Source organism: Sinocyclocheilus grahami, unplaced genomic scaffold (genome assembly GCF_001515645.1).
Source record: "Sinocyclocheilus grahami isolate Dianchi unplaced genomic scaffold, SAMN03320097.WGS_v1.1 scaffold133.1, whole genome shotgun sequence".
NCBI lineage: Eukaryota > Metazoa > Chordata > Actinopteri > Cypriniformes > Cyprinidae > Sinocyclocheilus > Sinocyclocheilus grahami.
Window position 1 is genome coordinate 1,214,596 of NW_015505312.1, and position 20,969 is coordinate 1,235,564.

A 20,969-nucleotide genomic window follows, 5' to 3' on the forward strand; every position below is an offset into this window, starting at 1 on the left:
TCTATACATAATCTGACAGCTGAATAAATAAGCTTTCCATTGATGTATGGTTTCTAAGGATAGGACACTATGTGGCTGAGATACAACTATTAGAAAATCACCTTTAAAATTGTCTAAATGAAGTCCTTAGCCATGCATATTACTAATCAAAAATTAAGTTTTGATATATTTACAAAATATCTTCATGGAACATGATCTTTACTTAATATCCTATATTATTGTCATAAAAGAAAAATCACCATACAATGTATTTTTGGATATTGCTACAAATACACCCCAGCGACTTAAGACTGGTTTTGTGCTCCATAGTAACATATACATTCATAGTGCACATATAAAGGATACTTAAGACTTTAATATAGCAGCATATTTATTTAACATTATAAGATTCATAAAAAATAATCTGATAAGGAATACAAGGCAGGCTACATGATTTTGCATAGTGATAATATAGATAAATATACAGCAAGGGCTCAGAAGTGCTTCACATATTAACCTTTATCAAATTATCAAAGTTTCAGAATCTCCAAAAACTGGAACAGTTCATGTTGTCCAGCTGCAGGGCCTTCCCGCCGTCACTGTGGCAGAGGTACAAGGACTTTGACGTAGTTCATGGGAAATAAGCCAGCCTCCCCTCTGATCATACCCTCACACCAGTTCTCATCGATCTGGCTGGTCAGAATGATGATGTCCCCCTCCTTAAAGCCCAGCTCTCCCTGGTTTCCTGGCTGGAAACTGTAAAGTGCCTGACAGCAAGGCTGGTCCAAGGGGGGGCCGCTATCATCTAGCACACAAGAAGAAAATACATTTTATTTATACAGCTTTTTTCCAAGGTTAAGGTCACTTTTAAGCAAAAAAAAAAAAATTACTGTTGCTGGTTGGCTTGTCTGTTGTTTGAGCTTTAATGGTGACTTTGTCAGGAGGGTGAACCACAACTGGTGCATCTGGTAAAGAAAGATTGAAAGACATTAGTAGCAAAGCAAGCTCGGGTACTTCCAGCTACCTTATAAAATAGCTGAGAGTTTGTGCATCACATTTAAAATGACTTACATTTTTCACTCAAAGCTTCAGTAACCTCAGTATCTGTAGTACATAATACAGCATTTAAACTAGCAGAGAATTCAGAAAGTTTCTGTTTAATGTAATCAAATGACTTAATATCACACCTGATGAGCATGTGGAAAATCCATAAATATCCGTGTAGCACACTGTGCTCGCAACTGATTTAGATGCAAATTCCCTTTTGGGTTGATTGCTTGCGTCTGTTATCCTGTATAGAGTGAAAAATAAACAGGCACATTAAATGAAACCAAGGTAAATAAGTACAGCTGAAATCATGATTCTAACCTGCTCTGCAAACTACTCCTGAGATTTTCGAGAATCTGGTGTGACTGGCGGTGGTAGTCCATTACTGCTTCTAAAAGCCGTGAGAGGTGTTGCATCTGTTGTACCTAAAACAAAAATGTCAAACAATCAAACTATTTATTTATGTCTGCAAAAATGTAAAAAAATGTAAACTAATACGCAAAAACAAATAATAAAATCATATATATGAATATACACACTAACTTACATCTCTCTCTAGGAGATTAAACATGCTTCTCTCAGCCAGGTCTTTGGATTCTTCAAACTTTTCGAATGCTTTCTTAATTTCAGAGTCTGCAATCTTGCCTTTACGCCTTTTCTTGTAATCAAAATCTAGACGGCGACCTTCAAGTTTTCTCAGATGATACTGATAACCAGAAAAATTCACTTCATTCACAACAAAATACATGTTATTTTTACTTTAAATGCTCAGAATACATACAAAATCCTACAATCACAACATTAAATACATCTACAAAATGACACTGCGGTTCAAAAGTTTGGGATCAGTAAGATTTTTAATGTTTTTTTTTTTTTTATAAGTTTCTTATGCTCATCAAGGCTGTATCTATTTGATCAAAAATACAAAAAAAACTGTACTTTTGTGAAATATTATTGCAATTTAAAATAACAGATTTCTATTTTAATATACTTTAAAATATAATTTATTCCTGTGAAGCAAAGCTGAATTTTCAGCATCATTACTCCAGTCTTCAGTGTCACATGATTTTTCAGAAATCATTCTAATATGCCGATTTATTATCAATGTTGGAATGTTGTGCTGCTTAATATTTTTTGTGAGCTGTGATACTTTTTTCAGGATTCATTGATAAATACAAAGTTAAAAAGAACAGTGTTTATTCAAAATAGAAATTTTGTGTTACAATATACACTACTATTCAAAGTTTGGGGACAGTACATTTTTTCTTTCTTTCTTTTTAAAGAAATTAATGCTTTTATTCAGCAAGGATTTGTTAAATGGATAAAAAGTGATAGATGGTAAAGACTTATATGGTTAGAAAAAAATTCTATATTGAACAAATGCTGCTATTTTTAACTTATTATTCATCAAATAAAAAAGTATCACAGGTTCCAAAAACAATATTAAGCAGCACAATAGTTTCAACATTGATAATAAATCAGCATATTAGAATGATTTCTAAAGGATCATATCACACTGAAGACTGGGGTAATGATGCTGAAAACTCAGCACTGCATCACAGAAATAAATTATATTTTAAAGTATATTAAAATAGAAAACCAATATTAGAAATTGCAATAATATTTCACAATATTACTGTTTTTTTCTGTATTTACAGCCTTGATGAACATAACAGACTCCATTAAAAAAACATGAAAAATCGTACTGATTCCAAACTTTTGAAGGGCAGTGTATATCAAGCCCAATTACAACATACAGACTGACCGCAATTTCCTTCAGCTCTTTGTGCTGCAGGGACTGCAGAGGATCAATGAAGGTTCGTTTCACTCGGACATCCATGCAGTCTTTTGCCTGGGCTACTTGTTTCAGCGCCTCTCCCATTTCAAGCAGAGCAAAACCTACAATTGTAGTAAAACTCAAAACTGGTATTTTGACATTTTTAAAGCAGTAAAAAATACCCATTGTGTTTCTTTTGTCTTAAACATACCAAAACCAGACTCAGCTCCAAGCTCATTGCCATAGCACAGCATGCAATCTCCCAGAATGCCCTCTGTCTGAGGATATCCCACAGACTTCACCTGCCCACGGATTTTGGACACTGTACTGAGCATGTTGAGCTTTGCTCTGTATGCTTGAAGAACAAAAAGAGAAAAAGAGAATCAATGAAATATAACAACAACAAATTAAATATTGTAACAAATATTATAATATAGCTTCGATAATACACAATTATAATAAATAGCATATCTTGTAAATCTTGTAATAAATAAATATTATTAAATATAATACCTGGGTTTGGCTGAAGATATCCTATAGTTTTTGGAACAAGGTCGAGAATCACTTTGTGGGTAATATCAGTTTTCTACAATAAAACAATCAATAAAAAAGAAAAACAAAAAATACTTTTTTGATGCATTGAGATCTTTAAAATGTCTAATCTTGTTTCTTTATTTGGCTGAGATTGATATTTATACCCTCTCCATGTTGAGGAATTCCTCATCCAGTTTTGTTCCCTCAACTCCATTGATCTTTTCCTTTAGCAACTGTAAGGATAATCAAAGAGGGGGAAAAAATAATATCACTTATTGTTGAGTGGGCTTGACAAAAAAAAGTTTATGCAATAAGTTGATCTGATTCAATATACAGTTCAGATGAACATTTGACTATTTTGATTACAATATTAGGGGCAATACAGAAAGTGATCATAATTACCTTCATAGTTTAATTGAAATTTTACACAATATGATAATGAGTGGCTAATCCGATCACAACACAATCCAATGTCCACAACATTTCCAAACAAACCCCGGAAATCCACAAGCCTCGCCATTTTTAACATATTGTGATGATTGAGCATATGTTTCCTGTGGTTCATAAGCCAAACTGTGTATGAAGGTCAGTCGTTTGGCCAATGCGTCCAAAACACTAAGAGGATTCAGACCGCCATGAATGAATCGAAAGAATGTGACCTTGGAAACTTTTTAATAAACATACTTTGGTGGCTTGGGGACCTAGAAACTTTCACTAATACAAAAACTCCAGGAGTCAATGATCAGGCTTTATTATAAATTCCAGGGGTTAGGGTTAGGTTTTTTATTATCCACAATAAACTTGATATGAACAAAAACAATAGACTAGCAGATAGTAAGTGGACTTTGGTTCCAAGATACAGACAACACCCATGTTCATGTGTCTCACACTAGTTTTCATTTTAGCACATCCAGCCTTCAAACCTCTGCAGTAACACTTATTCAGAAATACAAGGTGAGAAGGACATGTCTGATTACATAATTTGGGTGCGGAGAAGCACAGTTCTAATGTGGAACTACAGCACTTAAACCTTTACTTTATAAACAGGAACAAAACATTTACACAATCTAATGCACTGTAATTTTTAGCTTGGCAATTCATCATTAACTGGGCCACCATATCAGGTCACACACGGTTGACTGCAGTTGCTCTAGATCTGGCGAACAGAGAAAGATTGCAATGAAGTGAGGAAAAGTCTGATTAATGTCTGAGAATCGGTTCTTTTGAACACATCGTTTCAAAGAATCGGTTCAAAGAAACAGACTCGGCGATTCTTTACGTCGCGAGGTAATTGCGTCATGGCACATATCGCTAACATTTGAACGACATAATTTTAAGGGTGTTGCAATTTAAAATATGTCCCAGTTTGTTCCTTCCATGCAGTTTAGTTCATTTACAACGGAAATATACAATACTAAACTTCACATCTCTGAAAACGTTTTGTATTTTTTTAATAAAATGCACCTCTTTAAAACCAGCTGTTTTGTATGTGTCAAGTAGTAAACAAAAATAGTTTGTACATTTGATCTCTTCTCGATACAGTTCTTGGTTCAATGAATCGATGAGCTGTTCACTCGAGAACCACCCGGACCGGTGATTTAAATTCATCCTTCTCTGATGTTGTCAATTTTGTTTTGTTGATGGGTAAATATCATATTTCCGCGATTCTTTACGTCGCGAGGTAATTGCGTCATGGCACATATCGCTAACATTTGAACGACATAATTTTAAGGGTGTTGCAATTTAAAATATGTCCCAGTTTGTTGCTGCCATGCAGTTTAGTTCATTTACAACGGAAATATACAATACTAAACTTCACATCTCTGAAAACGTTTTGTATTTTTTTTAATAAAACGCACCTCTTTAAAACCAGCTGTTTTGTATGTGTCAAGTAGTAAACAAAAATAGTTTGTACATTTGATCTCTTCTCGATACAGTTCTTGGTTCAATGAATCGATGAGCTGTTCACTCGAGAACCACCCGGACCGGTGATTTAAATTCATCCTTCTCTGATGTTGTCAATTTTGTTTTGTTGATGGGTAAATATCATATCCATACTTGTAAATGGAAAAAAGTAAACCCTCCTTCACTATATTTTTATTTGAGTTTGCTAAAATGTTTCAGAGCTTCAAATGCTTCAAAAAACATAATAGAAAATCTGAAAAGTTATGCTTCTCTTTGTCAGATTTATTACTTTAGTATATTTTTTCTTTATAATGTCTACATCGACTACATCTTTGTTTTCATCCTTGATCCTTGTGTTGTTTATATATATATTTTTTTTTCTTCTTTTTTTTCTCTTCTTCTTTAATGTAAACTCTGTGATTGTCTCAATGGAAGTGTCTTGCATTGTTGGTTGTTCCCTGTCTTGTTATGTACATTAAGCAATAAAAAAAATAAAAAATAAAATAAAATAAAAACCACCCGGACCGATTCACCATTTGGTTCACCTGATTCACTGAAAAGATTCGACTCAAAAAAACAGTTCGTTCACGAATCCGCACACTGCCGTTACAACATCCAAGCAGCCAACAAACGCGGTATGTCACAAAAGTAAAAGAACTCTTTAAAAGTGCGATTTAAAGCGCAGTTATGTTTATGTACTGTTAGTAGGCTATCATTTTAAAGAAATGACTCGATCACTGAATGAAATCTTGTTTGCCTCGTGACACAAAATCAAGCTTCGTTTTACCTGACTTGCTTTGTGAAACTGTTTCTTCAGTCCGGCCACTGACATTCTTGTCCGCGTTCGTCCTCAAATGTTTCACATGAACAATCGTGTCGGGATGATTGAGTCTGTGTACTATCTCCACATTGCTCTCCACCCTCTTCCGTCCGTCGCAATGCATACTGTTATTTTGCACCTTGGGACATTGCCCAGATTTGATTGGTGGGGCAGTGCTGAGATCCTGCAGCTATGACGGTCCTAGAGGTCACTCATCGGTACAGGCGTGTGTCTACTGCAACAGTTTCACCAGAAAGTGATACAGAGGACAGGGTTTGAAGATGTAGGGCAGCGTTAGCCCACATAAAGACTTATATTCTGAAAGTTTCCATAAATAACTAGCCTATAGAATAGGCTAAAGACCGGGGCTTGTTGTCATGTTTTCTACTATTTTTTTTCTCTGGATGTTTTGAAAGTCAGCTTCTGTATAGGCACGTATGTTAAAGTCTTGTATACATATTAGCTTCTGTACATTAAAGATACAGTTTATTGAAAACAAATGGGCCAATACTGTTCTTTTGAACTTTCTAATCAGCAAAGAACCCTGAAAAAACTCTTTTCAACATCGATACAACATGTTACAACTTGCCCCACTATGACATTTATGAAACTAGCCTTGTTTACCCAACAACTACAGCAAAAATAAGATGGCATTGGATTTGTGCAGATTCATTCATAATGTTTGAATGTTGAATCAGTAAATGCATGCTGTTGAAGTATTTATTGAGAAAACAAGGTTTCAGTCTCTTTCAGTAATTCTCAATAAGCAGTGAGTGGTTGTCTGGGACTGTTGCCAGCAGAATACAGCTAATGTTTTCCATCCAAGTCTGTGCTGCTCTTTATAACCACCTCTTCATTCTAAATAGAATCCATATCTATATGTATCTTGAATGTAAATATCAAATCTAAATGAATGCACCCAATGAATTATTAGTATTTGATCATAAATTCTCGTCATAATCGGTGTATTTCTTCAGAAACTGGATGGCAGAGTCTTGATTGCATCTCATGGCCTCCTGTAAGGCCATTTTTCCCCACCTGCGAACATCAACATGGCACATTAGTCCTGTTGGCTGGTATATACTGTAACATGTGTAGTAATAGTCATATCATACATGACTTTGATAAAGTTACCTGTCCTTGAGTGAGCAGTTTGCCCCTGCGTTCTCCACCAGGAACTTGATGACATCCAGGCGGCCCTCAGAGGCTGCGACGTGCAGCGCTGACCGTCCATCATAATCCACAGCATTCACATCTGCTCCTGACAGAAGGTACCTATAAAAGAGGAATTAACTCTGGTTTCACTGTTTTCAGTATAATTCACCGCGCAGGTTTAGAGGTCATTTATAGACAGATGGAAAACAAACTTAATTCAAATGCTATAGTGACATTTTGGCAATCAAAATCAATTATATTTTGCATAAAGAAAATTATAAATAATTGTCATTTCTGTGATTTTTTTTTGTTTGTTGTAAATTTAAATTAAACAAACATTAAAGGCAGAGCAAGAAATATTACCACAATATCTAAATACTTTACAATATGAATATAATAAAATATATTATTTAATACAAATTATAATTCTCTCTCTCTCTCAGTTCTTATATTATTTCAATGTGTGATTTATTTTTAATTATGATAATATATAATTTTTAATATGATATTTGTATATAATATTTGCATATAATATTTCTAATTGTTAATTTCTAATTTTTAATATAATATTTGTATATACTATTTTGTTAAAAAAAAAAACTTGTGTCTGTATGGACATCCTACCTGCGCAGAGATACTATGTCCCCTCTGTAAGCAGCCAAAAGTACATTCATAATTTTGTATCCCTGTAATTCAAGAAAGAAATATTTATTTACCTCCATATCACGAAAGCATCAAGAATTGTGTGTATATATATATATATAAATAAAATATTAACCAGACCTCTGACTCCACTTTCCACTGTCTGTAACACAAGACCTGTCTGAATGGAGTCCTAATGTCAAAACTGTGCAGCTGGAAGGTTGACACCAGCTCCTTTGACAAAACAGACAATTATTATATAATTTTTTTACTAGGCAGTAAGCTTTAGGTTTGTCAGATTGCTAGCCAGAAGCAGGTGGTACCAGGGGGAGGGGTATTCTTATACTAGAGAGTATATGATTGGACATAAACTTATAATACTGGATAAGTCATTCATCTCTTTGGTCTGATAATGCAAATTTTAAATGTGTGTGTTTTCTAAAAGTTTTTTTTTTAAATTAAAGAGTGCACTAGCCTTTAGATAAACTGAGCTAAGGAACATGGACTAAAAGTCACAAAACTCCAATTTTGATTTCGTACTGAAGTATATTGATCCATTTCCATACCTCACAGAAATGGACACCCCTCCATGAATTTCCATTGCAGTCCAGTCCAGGAGACCAGCACATGAGTCCCAGAACTCCAGGAACCACGGTCAAGACGACACCAGACTTACTGGACTTAGCAGGCACAGATGTCTGCATTGTAGAATGATATTGAAAACAATGATATTATCCAGCCTAAATTATTCTGCTTTAAATCCTCGTGCACATTTCAAACGGGTACATCTGCATTATTATCCAGGAATTAAAGAGACAATAAAGCATTCTGGACTGTGTCCATTAGAGGGCAGTAGGGGAATACATAATTCTTTCAGGCATTGTTAATTCATTACTGACCATTGTTACCATTATTGCTAATTAACGTTGCAGGGTAGAGGCCATTTTAATTAGTTACATGAAAGTGGGAGCAAATTTAATTGCTTCAAAAATCCTGTTAGAGATGTGGGAGTGAATTTAAACTGAAGATTTGCAATAATCCTAAATTATTCTGCTTTACATCCTCCTGCACATTTCAAACGGGTACATCTGCATTATTATCCAGGAATTAAAGAGACAATAAAGCATTCTGAACTGTGTCCATTAGAGGGCAGTAGGGGAATACATAATTCTTTCAGGCATTGTCAATTCATTACTGACCATTGTTACCATTATTGCTAATTAACGTTGCAGGGTAGAGGCCATTTTAATTAGTTACATGAAAGTGGGAGCAAATTTAATTGCTTCAAAAATCCTGTTAGAGATGTGGGAGTGAATTTAAACTGAAGATTTGCGGAACTTAAACACAACTGATGTTAAACCTGCAATATATGATACAAATATGACTCATTATTTACCAGCTTAGTCACAAACTCACCTTGAAATGAAACGTTCTGGAATAATCATTCATTCCAGCCACCTGCATCACAGAAAGCGTGCTGCGGACGGCGTGGGGTGACATCACTTGGTCACCTGACAGGGGGCACAGTCCCCCATTAGCTAGGGTTGCGGCCAGTGCAGCGCCAGACTCGCAGGTGACTTCTGTCGATAAACACTGAGACGTATGCAAAATGAAAATTCAATCATGCATTCTTTCTTATCAAGAATATAACACATAAAGCTGAATACCTGTAACAGTATATCCAGTGTAGAATTGATCCCCACACCTTCTGGAAAGCACTGGAATGGTTTAGTTATGAAAAACAGATGAGTTTAAAAGACCCTTTGTGATGTGGAAACAAAATTGATATTTTAGGGAATTAGCCCAGACTTACTTTCTTCTCTTGTAAGTAAAATGAAAGCGCATGGAGACGGATGATGTCTTTTCGCAGGTTTTGATAACTGCAACGACAGTGACAACAGTTACAATTAACACTAACAAATAAACGCTGAATAGCACAGAAAAAAATCAATTTCTCTTGAAAATACCTGGTGCAGTTTAGGTTTGCATGCTCCTTGTTGCACAGTCTTCTGATGATATTCAAAACCTGTGTGAGAATGGTTTGCTTTAAGATTGCTTTCAAGCCTTATTTTTCATCAAATGTAGCTGGTTAATGTAAAATTTAAGCTTACAGACTCATACTTTTCTTCCTCATCAGTGACTGGTCTGGTTGCCAGCTGTTTTATGACAAAAACGGTCAATAAAACATGCTTTTTTGTTCATTTTTAAACAAGCGACATTGTTACCTGTAATAAAGAAGTGCAGATAATGGCTCCTGTCTCAACCAGCGGACTATGAGGCACACCTGCAAACAAGTTTGCTGTTTTTAAGCACTGCTAAGCCAGATGTTTTTGAACGGAACATCAAACTGTTCTTGAGTGCAGAACTGAACATAAATCAAAGAAATGGAATAAGTGGAATGAACTGACTGAACTTACCTTGCTTGGTCAGGGTAAATGGAGACTCGTATTTGGAATATTCCTCCATCCCTACAAATCTGTGCACATAGTCGGATCCTTGCTGGTCCACCGCTAGACCGTATATGAGAGGCCAAGAAATCTCTCCCAGAATGCAAGGTTCAGGCCAGTCTCCTAAGGAAAGTCTAAAGTCCAAAAAACAACAGCATCTCGTTCAAATTCAACAGGTAAACTGAATTGATAATTTGGAAATAATATTAAATTTGAGTATTAAAAAAAAGAATTACAGTTGTAATTGTAGTACCTTTTTAAAATTTTGTATATAATATAATATAACAATCAATTATAGTGTAACATTCACTTTTAATTATAGCTTTGTTTAAGATAAATTCAAAGAAGTTAAGATCTCAATTACAGTTAAAACAGAAATATTATTGCAATCTAAAAGAACTATTTTGTAATTAATATATTTTAAAATGTAATTTATCCCTGTGATGGCAAAATTGAATTATCATTCTAATATGCTGATTTAGTGCTCAAAAAACATTTCTTACCAAGTTAAGATCTCAATTACAGTTAAAACAGAAATATTATTGCAATCTAAAAGAACTATTTTGTAATTAATATATTTTCAAATGTAATTTATCCCTGTGATGGCAAAATTGAATTATCATTCTAATATGCTGATTTAGTGCTCAAAAAACATTTCTTAAAATTAAGAGGAAATAATATTGAATATATATACATTTTTCTTCTATTTTTGTTGTTATATTTTCTTTTATATATATATTTTTCCTTAACATATCTCGTCATGTTTTCACAAAAGATTTTTTGAGATTAAACAATAATTGCCAGACGTCCCGCAGTGCCACTGTGGACCCCCTAAGGGATGCAAAGACCCCCTGTTGAAGACCTTTTATCAAATCAATTGAATTGAACTGTTGTGTGGTACCTCTGTCCATCCACGGTACAAACTGAAATGCCCCATTTTGTGGCGCTCTCTCTTACATCTTCTTTCTCCTGTTCAGAAATGCACAGGATATGAGTCACATTGTGATATTTGTCATGAAACAATCAATTAGAAAATAACCTGTGCTATTCTTTGCACGTCTTTTTCACTTGACTGTTATATAAAAAGAACAACAACAACAGCAGCGGAAACAGATTTGACGTGCCTTCACAGAGGAGAGTTGTTTGCATTTAATAAACAGCTTTTGTGTTTCCTCTGTGAATGTAGAGAAATCTGGAATGACAAATCTTCCCTGCAATGCCTTCAGGATGAAAGACACAAAGCCAGTCACGCACCTGCAAGATGTTCACAAATGAAGTATATTAGCAGCATAATAGATTAGGCGTGTTTAGTATTTATATTTAAGATGCTTTAAATTTGACTATTGGTATCAAAATTCTGTCTGGCCTGTGAAAAGTGCTCCTGTCAACAGTTCCATCTGCTTCCTGTAATTTCCGCATCAGGCTGTAGCAGTCTTTAATCCGTGGGTCTGTTCGGATGATTCCTGAGCTCCACAGGGCCTGCCAAAATACAGACCGATATGACATCCTGCACTATTGAATATTAGCCCATATTAAAGCAATAGTTCACCCAGTAGTTCAAATTGCTGAAAATGTACTCACCCTCAGGCCATCCAAGATGTAGATGATTTTGTTTCTTCACCAGAACAGATTTAGAGAAATTTAGCATTACATCACTTGCTCACCAAAGGATCCTCTGCAGTGAATGGGTGCCATCAGAATGAGAGTCGAAACAGCTTCTAAAAACATCACATTAATCCACAAGTAATCCACATGACTCCAGTCCATCAATTAACGTCTTGTGAAGTGAAAAGCTGAAAGTTTATTATAAGCATCAAGACAATCAAGACATTTTGCTTCCGGCTAAAATACTATCTATCTATCTATCTATCCATAATATTGCTTTCTCCAGTGAAAAAGTAATCTTGTCTGAATCATGACAGATCAACCCCCATTTACAAGCGAAAATAGTCCAAAACAGTTCTTAACAAATATGTCATTTTTGATGTGAGAGGTCAACAGAGGAGGGATTTTTAAAGCTGGAGAAAGTGCTGTTATGGATTATGAACTCATATTCCGGCCGAAAGCAGTTTAAAGTTAAAATGTCTCTCAGTTGGACACACAGCTTGTCACTTCACAAGACGTTAGTTGATGGACTGGAGTCATGTGGATTACTTGTGGATTATTTTGATGCTTTTATCAGCTGTTTGGACTCTCATTCTGACGGCACCCATTCACTGCAGAGGATCCATTGGTGAACAAGTGATGTAATGCTTACATTTCTCCAAACCTGTTCCGATGAAGAAACAAACTCTGAGGCCTGAGGGTGAGTACATTTTTGGCAAATTTAAATTTTCAGGTGAATTATTTCTTTAAGGATGCTTTCTATGTACCTCAAAAAACTGATTGCAGTTGACTCTTCCCCCAGACGCAAAACTATCAAAGAGCACATCAGCAGCCCTTTTGAAAACAATGTGTAGTGTAAGTCAGTATACATATAGCTAGTAGCTCTTGAAGCAAGTTAAGCGAATGCTGCCTTGTGCATTTGAGACTCACACTTTTTTCTTAAAATGACCTTGATACGTCTCTGGTCGGCCCAAGTGTTGCCATGCTTGGCTGGCTTGGCTGGCATGAAGTTTGTCCTGCTCTGATACTGTCCGTTTTGTGCCTCCATTGCTTATAAAAGATGGCATGCCTAGGGAAAAGAATGGGAATTTCATTAGAGCAGAAAATGAAGACTAGACTAGCATTTCCTGAAGAAAAAAAACATTACTTGCTAGACAACTAAATATTATATATATATATTAGTGCTGTCAAATGATTAATCGCGTCCAAGTTTTTGTTTACATAATATATGTATACTGTGTATATTTATTATGTATATATAAATACACACACATACAGTATAAAATATAATATATAAATATAAATATATAAACATAACATATTTTTCTTAAATATATACATGCATGTGTTTGTATTTATATAAACATAATTAATATACACAGTATACACACACACATATTATGTAAACAAAAACAACTGATTTTTTTTTAAATAACCAATACATTTTTAGTTTTCAGGACTTTTTTTACCAAACTTTGTATAAAGATAATTCTCAACTATGTTAAAACAGAATGATTTGATATACCATTTTTCTTTATGCAAATGCATAAAATGGCCATAAACAGGTTTTCTAATTATATATAATGTATCTATAAACGAAATCTAATTTGCATATTAATGTGTTTTTGGGGCAACATGTAATGAAAAAAGGGAGTAATAATTGACAAGATTTTCATAATAATATATATAATTTTTCATATATATTTATTTATATATATATATATATATATATATACTATTGTTCAAATGTCTGGAATCTGCAAGAATTATTCTCATTATATATGTGTTTATGTAATCAGAAAAACAGTAATATTGTAAAATGTTATTACAATTTAAAATAACTGTTTTATTTTAATATATTTTAAAATGTCATTTATTCCTGATTCCATGATAGATTTCTTTTCAAGATTCTTTGATAAACAGAGAGTCCAAAGGACAGCCTTTGTTTGAAATAAAAATCTTTTGTAATAAATTAAACATCTTTACTGTCACTTTTGACCAAGTGAATGCTTTCTTGCTGAGTAAAAGTATTAATTTCTTTAAAAAATGTACTTTTTTAAACTTTTGAACAGTAGTGTACATAAAATATTATATTAAAAAAGTCAACCATCTACACACACAAAATCAACACATACACACTGTACAGTGTTAATGTAGCAATTCAATGCTTAAATATATGCAAGGCAGACAAGATCAATAACAATTTATTATGCTAACAGATGTATAAAAATCACAATGCATTGCTGTAGAATCCCACATAGCATTCCAAAGTCAATTAAAAAGTAAATGAGAGATTTTCAGAGAGAAAAACGAAGCTGAAATTATCTACAAATAACGGTTGAATGGAATTCATACACCAAGCCCAATTATTTGCAGACATTTAGTACTTAAGGTTAGAGGTGTAGAACAAACCCTGACCAGAATGTTTGAGGAATATTAATACACTGCTGCCTCGCGAGAGCCGTAATAATTTGAACAAAAGGAAGCAAGAGTACAAAGCTACATAAAAGCAAAAGATAATTAACAGGAGGTACAAACATGTGCCGCTGGAGATAAGTGCACATATTGTTTTATTTTGCTCTTGTACCTGTAGAGCCTGGAGAGACGTAACTGACTGGCCTCTGGGATGGAAAGGTATTTCTTGGCACAGGTTGTGGAATGTTCCCTGCAGCTTTTGTTTCCTAGTAACATTAAAAACATGTATTGAGAGCTTGGCTGTGAAAAATGATCTATATATAGACTATTACATGTTAATTATATATCGCATCAAGCAAACAGTCTGTGCATTATTTCTTCGAGTGAGAACTAGCTTTTATGTGGACCTAGACATAATGATGCATGCTATGCCTGAATTAGCTTATCTAAGCGTTTTACACCTTTTGAAGCCTGATGAAATACAACATACAACATAATGCTGGTGCCATACACGTCTTTGAAGTCTAACTAATTGCAGGTGTTTAGGGCTGCGGGGAAACATATTGAGACATATTACTCTCTCATGTCAGCATGTGAGCCTCCAGCAGTAACAACGTCTGCAGGGCTGGGATTTTATTACAGGTGAAGTACATGCTAACTTATTGTCTTTGTACAGACATGCTACACTAAGCAGAGGAGACAATGTCGTCCAATGTCTTTAATGCATTCAGGGTTTTTTATATTTTAAAGCAGGGCAGCATTTGTAAACATTATACCCTTTAGCAAAATATGTGGTTTTAATTGTATTGAGTGTACTTCAAACCTTAAAGGAACACTCCACTATTTTTGAAAATAGGCTAATTTTCCAACTCCCCTAGAGTTAAACAGTTGAGTTTTACAGTTTTCGAATCCATTCAGCCGATCTCCGGGTCTGACGGTAGCACTTTTAGCTGTAGCTTAGCATAGATCATTGAATCTGATTAGACCGTTAGCATCTCGCTCAAAAATGACCAAAGAGTTTCTATATTTTTCCTATTTAAAACTTTAAAACACAGCAGCGCCTGAAAATAGTCCCCAGCACGCTCCCTGTGCAAGCAGGTGGTCACGTTGGTTATGATGCCAGAAGTTAGCATATTTTCAGGTGCTGCGTAATATCATTGCGCCTGCTGCACCCATAGTACGGCAGCAAAGTTCCTTGATTATTACACCGGAATGAGAGTATAGTTCCTAGCTATATCGGCCTAGAAAATCACAACTTTTCATATTCCGTCGATCTTAGTACACAATGTAACTACAGAAGTGTCAAGTTTTAAATAGGAAAAATATCGAAACTCTTTGGTCATTTTTGAGCGAGATGCTAACGGTCTAATCAGATTCAATGATCTATGCTAAGCTACAGCTAAAAGTGCTACCGTCAGACCCGGAGATCGGCTGAATGGATTCGAAAACTGTAAAACTCAACTGTTTAACTCTAGGGGAGTTGGAAAATTAGCCTATTTACAAAAATAGAGGAGTGTTCCTTTAAAAGTGTATATAAAATATTTACTTGCAGATAACATGATATTAATGAAATAAAAGGCCACTTGTGTATTTAAAGAGAGTTCACCTTCATGATTGTTAAAAAGTGCACTTTGTAATAATATCAAATTAAACGTTTTACTTTAAAGTACATTTTAAATCATATTTCAATAATTTTGGTTACGCTTTAAAGAAGCACACTTATTTTGATTGACTAACATAATAATGCACATGTAAAATACTCAATTATAATTTAAATTGTAGAGTGTTATTTGATAATATATTCTAAATTGCAACTTCATCATTACAAATGTGTAATTACAAATTTATTTTAATACATGACATACAATTTTCAATAGAAATAATATTAGTTTACCATAAATGCTTTTCAGTTAACCATATTTCAAACACAGAATAACTAATAGTGAAATTACTTATAATGATGTACTAACTAGAACTAAAAGTCCAAATAAATTTTAATTTTACAATTAAAATTATAAATTCAATTAAATAGAGTAAACTATAATACGTTTTCAATTAACATGCAATTGAGTGTCCAAAAACATTAGATTCAATTTTTATTTCTGTAACAAGAACACTTTTTAAAAATTAGCTTTGTTCTTTTTTTCCCCACAGGTGTTAGGATATGCATGTTAACTTTTTTTAGTGTGATAAAATTGTTTTTCTGTGCAAAATTATTGAATTTTACATGACAATGCAACTCCATAAACTCTAAAACAACTGTAGAAATTAGAATAGTTTAAATCCCAAGTAATACACAAGTTTAATTACAAGAATTAATTGTGTTTATTTAAAAAATGCTTTAAAAACCTAAAAAAAAAAATGGTCTCAAAAAAGTGTCTCACTGCCTTTTTTTTAAAGAGAAGGAGAAAAAAAAAGAGATGAGCCACATTATTTTCTGTGGTAATAAACAGTCTACCATTTAACTTGTATTGAACCTGGAATAATCCTTTAAATCAAAACATCTCTTTTGCAAATGTCAGCTGAATAGTGGAGTCTCATTTTAGACAGCAGTAAAACGGCACATTAGCACAGGTGTATTGAAATGTCCCTCACCTCAATCTTTTTAATAATGCTGGTCATAGTTTTACGCCTCCAGGCTTGTTTTATATTTTATGCGTGGGTGTAGTTATGCAGGACTCAGCATGTACCTTAGACGCAGTAAACTTCACAGGGTCTGCGTTCCTGTTGGTGAGGGCATCTGTCATCTCTCCATTCTCTGAATGAGTGGGGGGTAAAGAATAAAAACCCAGGATGAGAAAAATCCTCCTTTGCTGAATCTTGAGAGAGGTTTAAAGATTAAGATTAGTACTTATTTGTGAGTGCAAGATTTAAAAAGGATTTTCGAAGTTGAAAACCACTAAGCATTGCCTCAGCAAAGAATGTATATGAGGCTATTTTAGAATCTAGGACACCGAGTTTCTTGCGAGTTTAAGACATTGTTTGTGTTGTGTTGTCCGCTCGGTCCAAAACCTCAGCAAATCCCACATAATAACATTTTCTGAAAGCTGAAACATATGAAACCATGCTGCTGTGAATAGGGGTCTATTTTTACTCTTAATCTTCCATCTAAAAGAACAATAAATCTTAAAGGCATACAGTAGTTAACCAAAATGAAAATCATGTAATCCCAAACCTGTATGACATTTATTCCACAGGACAAACACACAAAAAAAGATATTTTAGTATATACAATGAAAGTCAATGGTGTCCAGTGTTGTTTTGGACCCCATTCAGTTTTATCGTATGGACAAAAACAGCTTGTTTTGTTTTCCATATGAAAAATTCATACATGTGTGGAACTACACAAGGGTGAATTATTTTCATTTTTGGTTGAATATCCTCATCTCAGGAAGTTGATTTTGTGCCCAGATATGGTGGTACATGCCAGACGGAGTTATGCAGACGGTACTTCCATCCCTTGGGGTGAAACTTGAAAGTAAGTTAATTATGTTTCTTTTAAAGGAAACCCACATAACATAAATATAGTTTACAAAACAATGTGAATGTGGTTTATAACAGTCTAAGCAGTTTTACTCTATGCCACAAGTCTTTGGGTTGCTCACTTGGGGAATAGTTCACCCAAAAATGAAAATTTGCTGAAAATGTACTCATCCTCAAGCCATCCAAGATGTAGTTGAATTTGTTTCTTCATGGGAACAGATTTGGAGAAATTTAGCATTACATCACTTGCTCACCAGTGGATCATCTGCAGTGAATGAGAGTCCAAACAGCAGGTAAAAACATCACAATAATCCACAAGTAATCCACACGACTCTAGTACATCAATTAACATCCCATCAATTAATCATATATACATATATATATATATGACCCTGGTCATAAGGGTCAATTTTTTAAAATTGAGATTTATACAACATCTGAATAAATGAAAAAAGCTGAATAAATAAGCTTTCCATTGATGTATGGTTTGTTATGTTAGGACAATATTTGGCCGAGATACAACTACTTGAAAATCTGGAATCTGAGGGTGCAAAAAAAAAATCTAAATATTGAGAAAATCACCTTTAAAGTTGTCCAAATGCATGCATATTACTAATCAAAAATGAAGTTTTGATATATTTATGGTTGGAAATGTACAAAATATCTTCATGGAACATGATCTTTACTTAATATCCTAATGATTTTTGGCATAAAAGAAAAATCGATAATTTTGACCCATACAATGTATTTGTGGCTATTCCTATAAATATACATGTGCGATTTATGACTGGTTCTGTGGTCCAGATTTATATATAAATACATTATTATGAATTATGGATTATTGACTCTATATTTTGGCCAGAAGAGATGATTAAAAGTTAAAGCACCTTTATGAATTTGTTTATTACAAACACACAACTTTTCACTTTAATTGATGTACTGGAGTCATGTGGATTATTGTGATGTTTTTATCAGCTGTTTGGTCATTCTGACGGCACCCATTCACTGCAGAGAATCCATTAGTGAGCAAGTGATGTAATGCTACATTTCTCCAAATCTATTCCCATAAAGAAACAAATTAATCTACATCTTGGATGGCCTGAGTACATTTTCAGCAAATTTTCATATTTGAGTGAACTATTCTTTTAAACTGCTGCTGCAATCTTCATTTGTAAAATAAAATACATATGTAACTAATTTCAAAATAAATCTCTATATTTTTAAATTTGTAAAAAAGTTTAAAATGGTTTAAAAATGGTTATATCAAATTTACATGCATGTCAGTGAAAGAGCAAGCTATAACAAAGATTCTAAAGCTTTATATAGCATTATATGTGTTCGTCAGCCACACTAAAACCAATATATGCCACATCACTCCTCCCCAGAACACACCCACTGCCTTTGCACATTTTTATGGCCCAGATGTTGACCACAAGCATGCTTAAATGAGAGCGTCTACAGAACTGTCCCATTCATTTGGCCTACTTTGAGCAGCACTCTCACACTGATCTTGAAATTTTCCTATAGAGCTGATGTGAATTTGGGATTTGGGCGGTGAGTCGTAATCAATGATCAGAATACACTTTCCCATGCACAGCTAATGTGACACACAACCGGGGTCACTGTCAGTGGAAACACCAAGTTCACAGGCTCACATCTATGACACTCTTGCAGTATTTTGTTTTTGTACCTCTTGTGTCGTCCTCCTTATTTGGCTCCAGCAGTTTATTACCATCCAGGCCTCCATAGCGCTTTCTCCATTTACGTCTGAGAGACGGTGTTCTCTGAAGACTAGAAAAAACTTTTTTTACTGTCTGCTCACATGGGTTTCTTGAGAAAGCATGTATGTTTCATTTCAATTATGCATTAATAAAAGTTAGAAATACAAGTGTTTTTTGACAGCTTACCTTTTGCCATAATACATTTCAGAAAACTATATTAATATATAATTCTCAGAGGATTTTGTGTATCCACTGAAATGAGACCTTGGGATCAAAGCAAGTGTGTCTGTGTAAAGACAAGTCTAGTCATGAAAAGCAGTTCAACTGTGAGAAACATCTGTGTGAGTTCTGACACAGCTATCAATTGTCAGCTCAACTCAAAGCTGTGCCCAAGTGCTTGATGAGAGAATATATTCTGCACTTTATTTTAGTTTAATTAGTTAAAGAGATCACTGTGCAGGGCTAAACTATCAGAAAAGACTGATTCAAGGTTCAGACTTTATGCATTTAAAACTGACTTTCCGTATGTTTGAGAGTTAAAACAGTTCTTACCACAGATAGGGATTTTCCTCTGCTTCTCGGCTTAAGCTGTTCTCCATGATGACACTTCCCTTTATACTTTGGTAGTCAACTAGGCGATTTAACAAATCCAAATAGTGTCTTTGTCTAGTATCTGGAGACAAAGATGACTCTTTTTTTGGCAGCTGTGCACACAGTAAAACAAAGTGTTTGAGCCAGTCTCAGTGTGAACAACCAGTTTTTAGCTGGATGAAAATAGGAGGAACTTAACTGCATCTTGGAGGAGGGATCTCTATTCTGGAAAGGAATACCTTGTAAATACCTTTGGTTCTTGGAGAACCAAATAGGCAAGAAAAAAAATACTAGTACTACTAGACAACTACTGCTACTGGTGTTAATAATAATAATAATAATAATAATACATTCACTATTGCTAATAATAATAGTTATTTATTTAAAAATATCTTTAAAACAATTATTTTAGTATATAATAACAATGCAACTAAAGTTACTAATAATACTTATTTTTATTATTATTATTACTACTACTACTACTACAGTTACAAAAATATCAATGCAATTAAATTCAACACCACTCCTACTAATAATACGCTTACATTTTGATAATATTAATAATAATTATTAATAATAATTATTATTATTATTTAAATATATAATACAACTAAACTCACTACCACTAAGCTATTTATTCATTCATTCATGTTAATTTTTAATAATACGTGTCTATTTTAGATGTAGTATATAATAATTAAATTTTCTACTAATTATTATTACAACTAAAAAATACAACTAAAATCACCACCAGCACTACTAGTTCTTCTTTATTTATTATTTTATATTAATAATTTAAATGCAAAAAATAATTATATTAAAGTAATAATTCAACTAAATCACTACTA

At 33.9% G+C, this 20,969-nt stretch overlaps 2 protein-coding genes and 1 long non-coding RNA gene across 4 annotated transcripts; 1 reads left to right on the top strand and 2 right to left on the bottom strand.

The window, feature by feature from the left end:
• Positions 1-521: 521 nt before the first annotated feature.
• Positions 522-6,351, bottom strand: sh3gl3b (SH3-domain GRB2-like 3b). 2 transcript variants are annotated; one of them, XM_016279742.1, is made up of 11 exons: positions 6,030-6,350; positions 3,502-3,570; positions 3,317-3,389; positions 3,015-3,158; positions 2,792-2,925; positions 1,574-1,732; positions 1,348-1,451; positions 1,167-1,270; positions 1,051-1,083; positions 870-944; positions 522-784 (listed from the first exon to the last, which is right to left on the bottom strand). In XM_016279742.1, the coding sequence occupies exons 1-11, from the start codon at positions 6,072-6,074 to the stop codon at positions 576-578; spliced, it is 1,149 nt and encodes a 382-aa protein (XP_016135228.1). In that variant the 5' UTR covers positions 6,075-6,350; the 3' UTR covers positions 522-575. The 2 variants fall into 2 exon arrangements, with proteins under 2 accessions (XP_016135228.1, XP_016135229.1); XM_016279743.1 differs by lacking the exon at positions 1,051-1,083 and having other exon boundaries at positions 6,030-6,351.
• Positions 5,803-8,509, top strand: LOC107590828 (uncharacterized). Its single transcript, XR_001609828.1, has 3 exons — positions 5,803-5,877; positions 7,238-7,333; positions 8,433-8,509. It is a non-coding gene; the product is annotated as an uncharacterized lncRNA (long non-coding RNA).
• glsl (glutaminase like) lies at positions 6,656-20,377 on the bottom strand. Its single transcript, XM_016279741.1, has 21 exons — positions 20,083-20,377; positions 19,500-19,600; positions 17,017-17,084; positions 14,499-14,592; positions 12,842-12,980; positions 12,679-12,745; positions 11,673-11,785; positions 11,431-11,560; positions 11,208-11,275; positions 10,277-10,440; positions 10,085-10,143; positions 9,971-10,015; positions 9,827-9,885; positions 9,673-9,739; positions 9,527-9,577; positions 9,276-9,452; positions 8,426-8,557; positions 8,001-8,093; positions 7,842-7,903; positions 7,197-7,337; positions 6,656-7,100 (listed from the first exon to the last, which is right to left on the bottom strand). Exons 1-21 carry the CDS (start codon positions 20,127-20,129, stop codon positions 7,004-7,006), a joined length of 1,974 nt encoding a protein of 657 aa, XP_016135227.1. The 5' UTR covers positions 20,130-20,377; the 3' UTR covers positions 6,656-7,003.
• Between the last annotated feature and the right edge of the window lie 592 nt (positions 20,378-20,969).

Coding starts and splice junctions, on each gene's coding strand:
- sh3gl3b (XM_016279742.1), bottom strand. CDS start 6,074: ATGTCAGTGGCCGGACTGAAGAAACAGTTTCACAAAGCAAGTCAG. Junction 3,390..3,501: donor AATTCCTCAACATGGAGAGG/GTATAAATATCA, acceptor GTTTTATTGTAG/AAAACTGATATTACCCACAA. Junction 1,271..1,347: donor AGGAGTAGTTTGCAGAGCAG/GTTAGAATCATG, acceptor CACTCTATACAG/GATAACAGACGCAAGCAATC.
- glsl (XM_016279741.1), bottom strand. CDS start 20,129: ATGGAGAACAGCTTAAGCCGAGAAGCAGAGGAAAATCCCTATCTGTG. Junction 11,786..12,678: donor ACTGCAATCAGTTTTTTGAG/GTACATAGAAAG, acceptor GTATTTTGGCAG/GCCCTGTGGAGCTCAGGAAT. Junction 11,561..11,672: donor GACAGGAGCACTTTTCACAG/GCCAGACAGAAT, acceptor AACATCTTGCAG/GTGCGTGACTGGCTTTGTGT.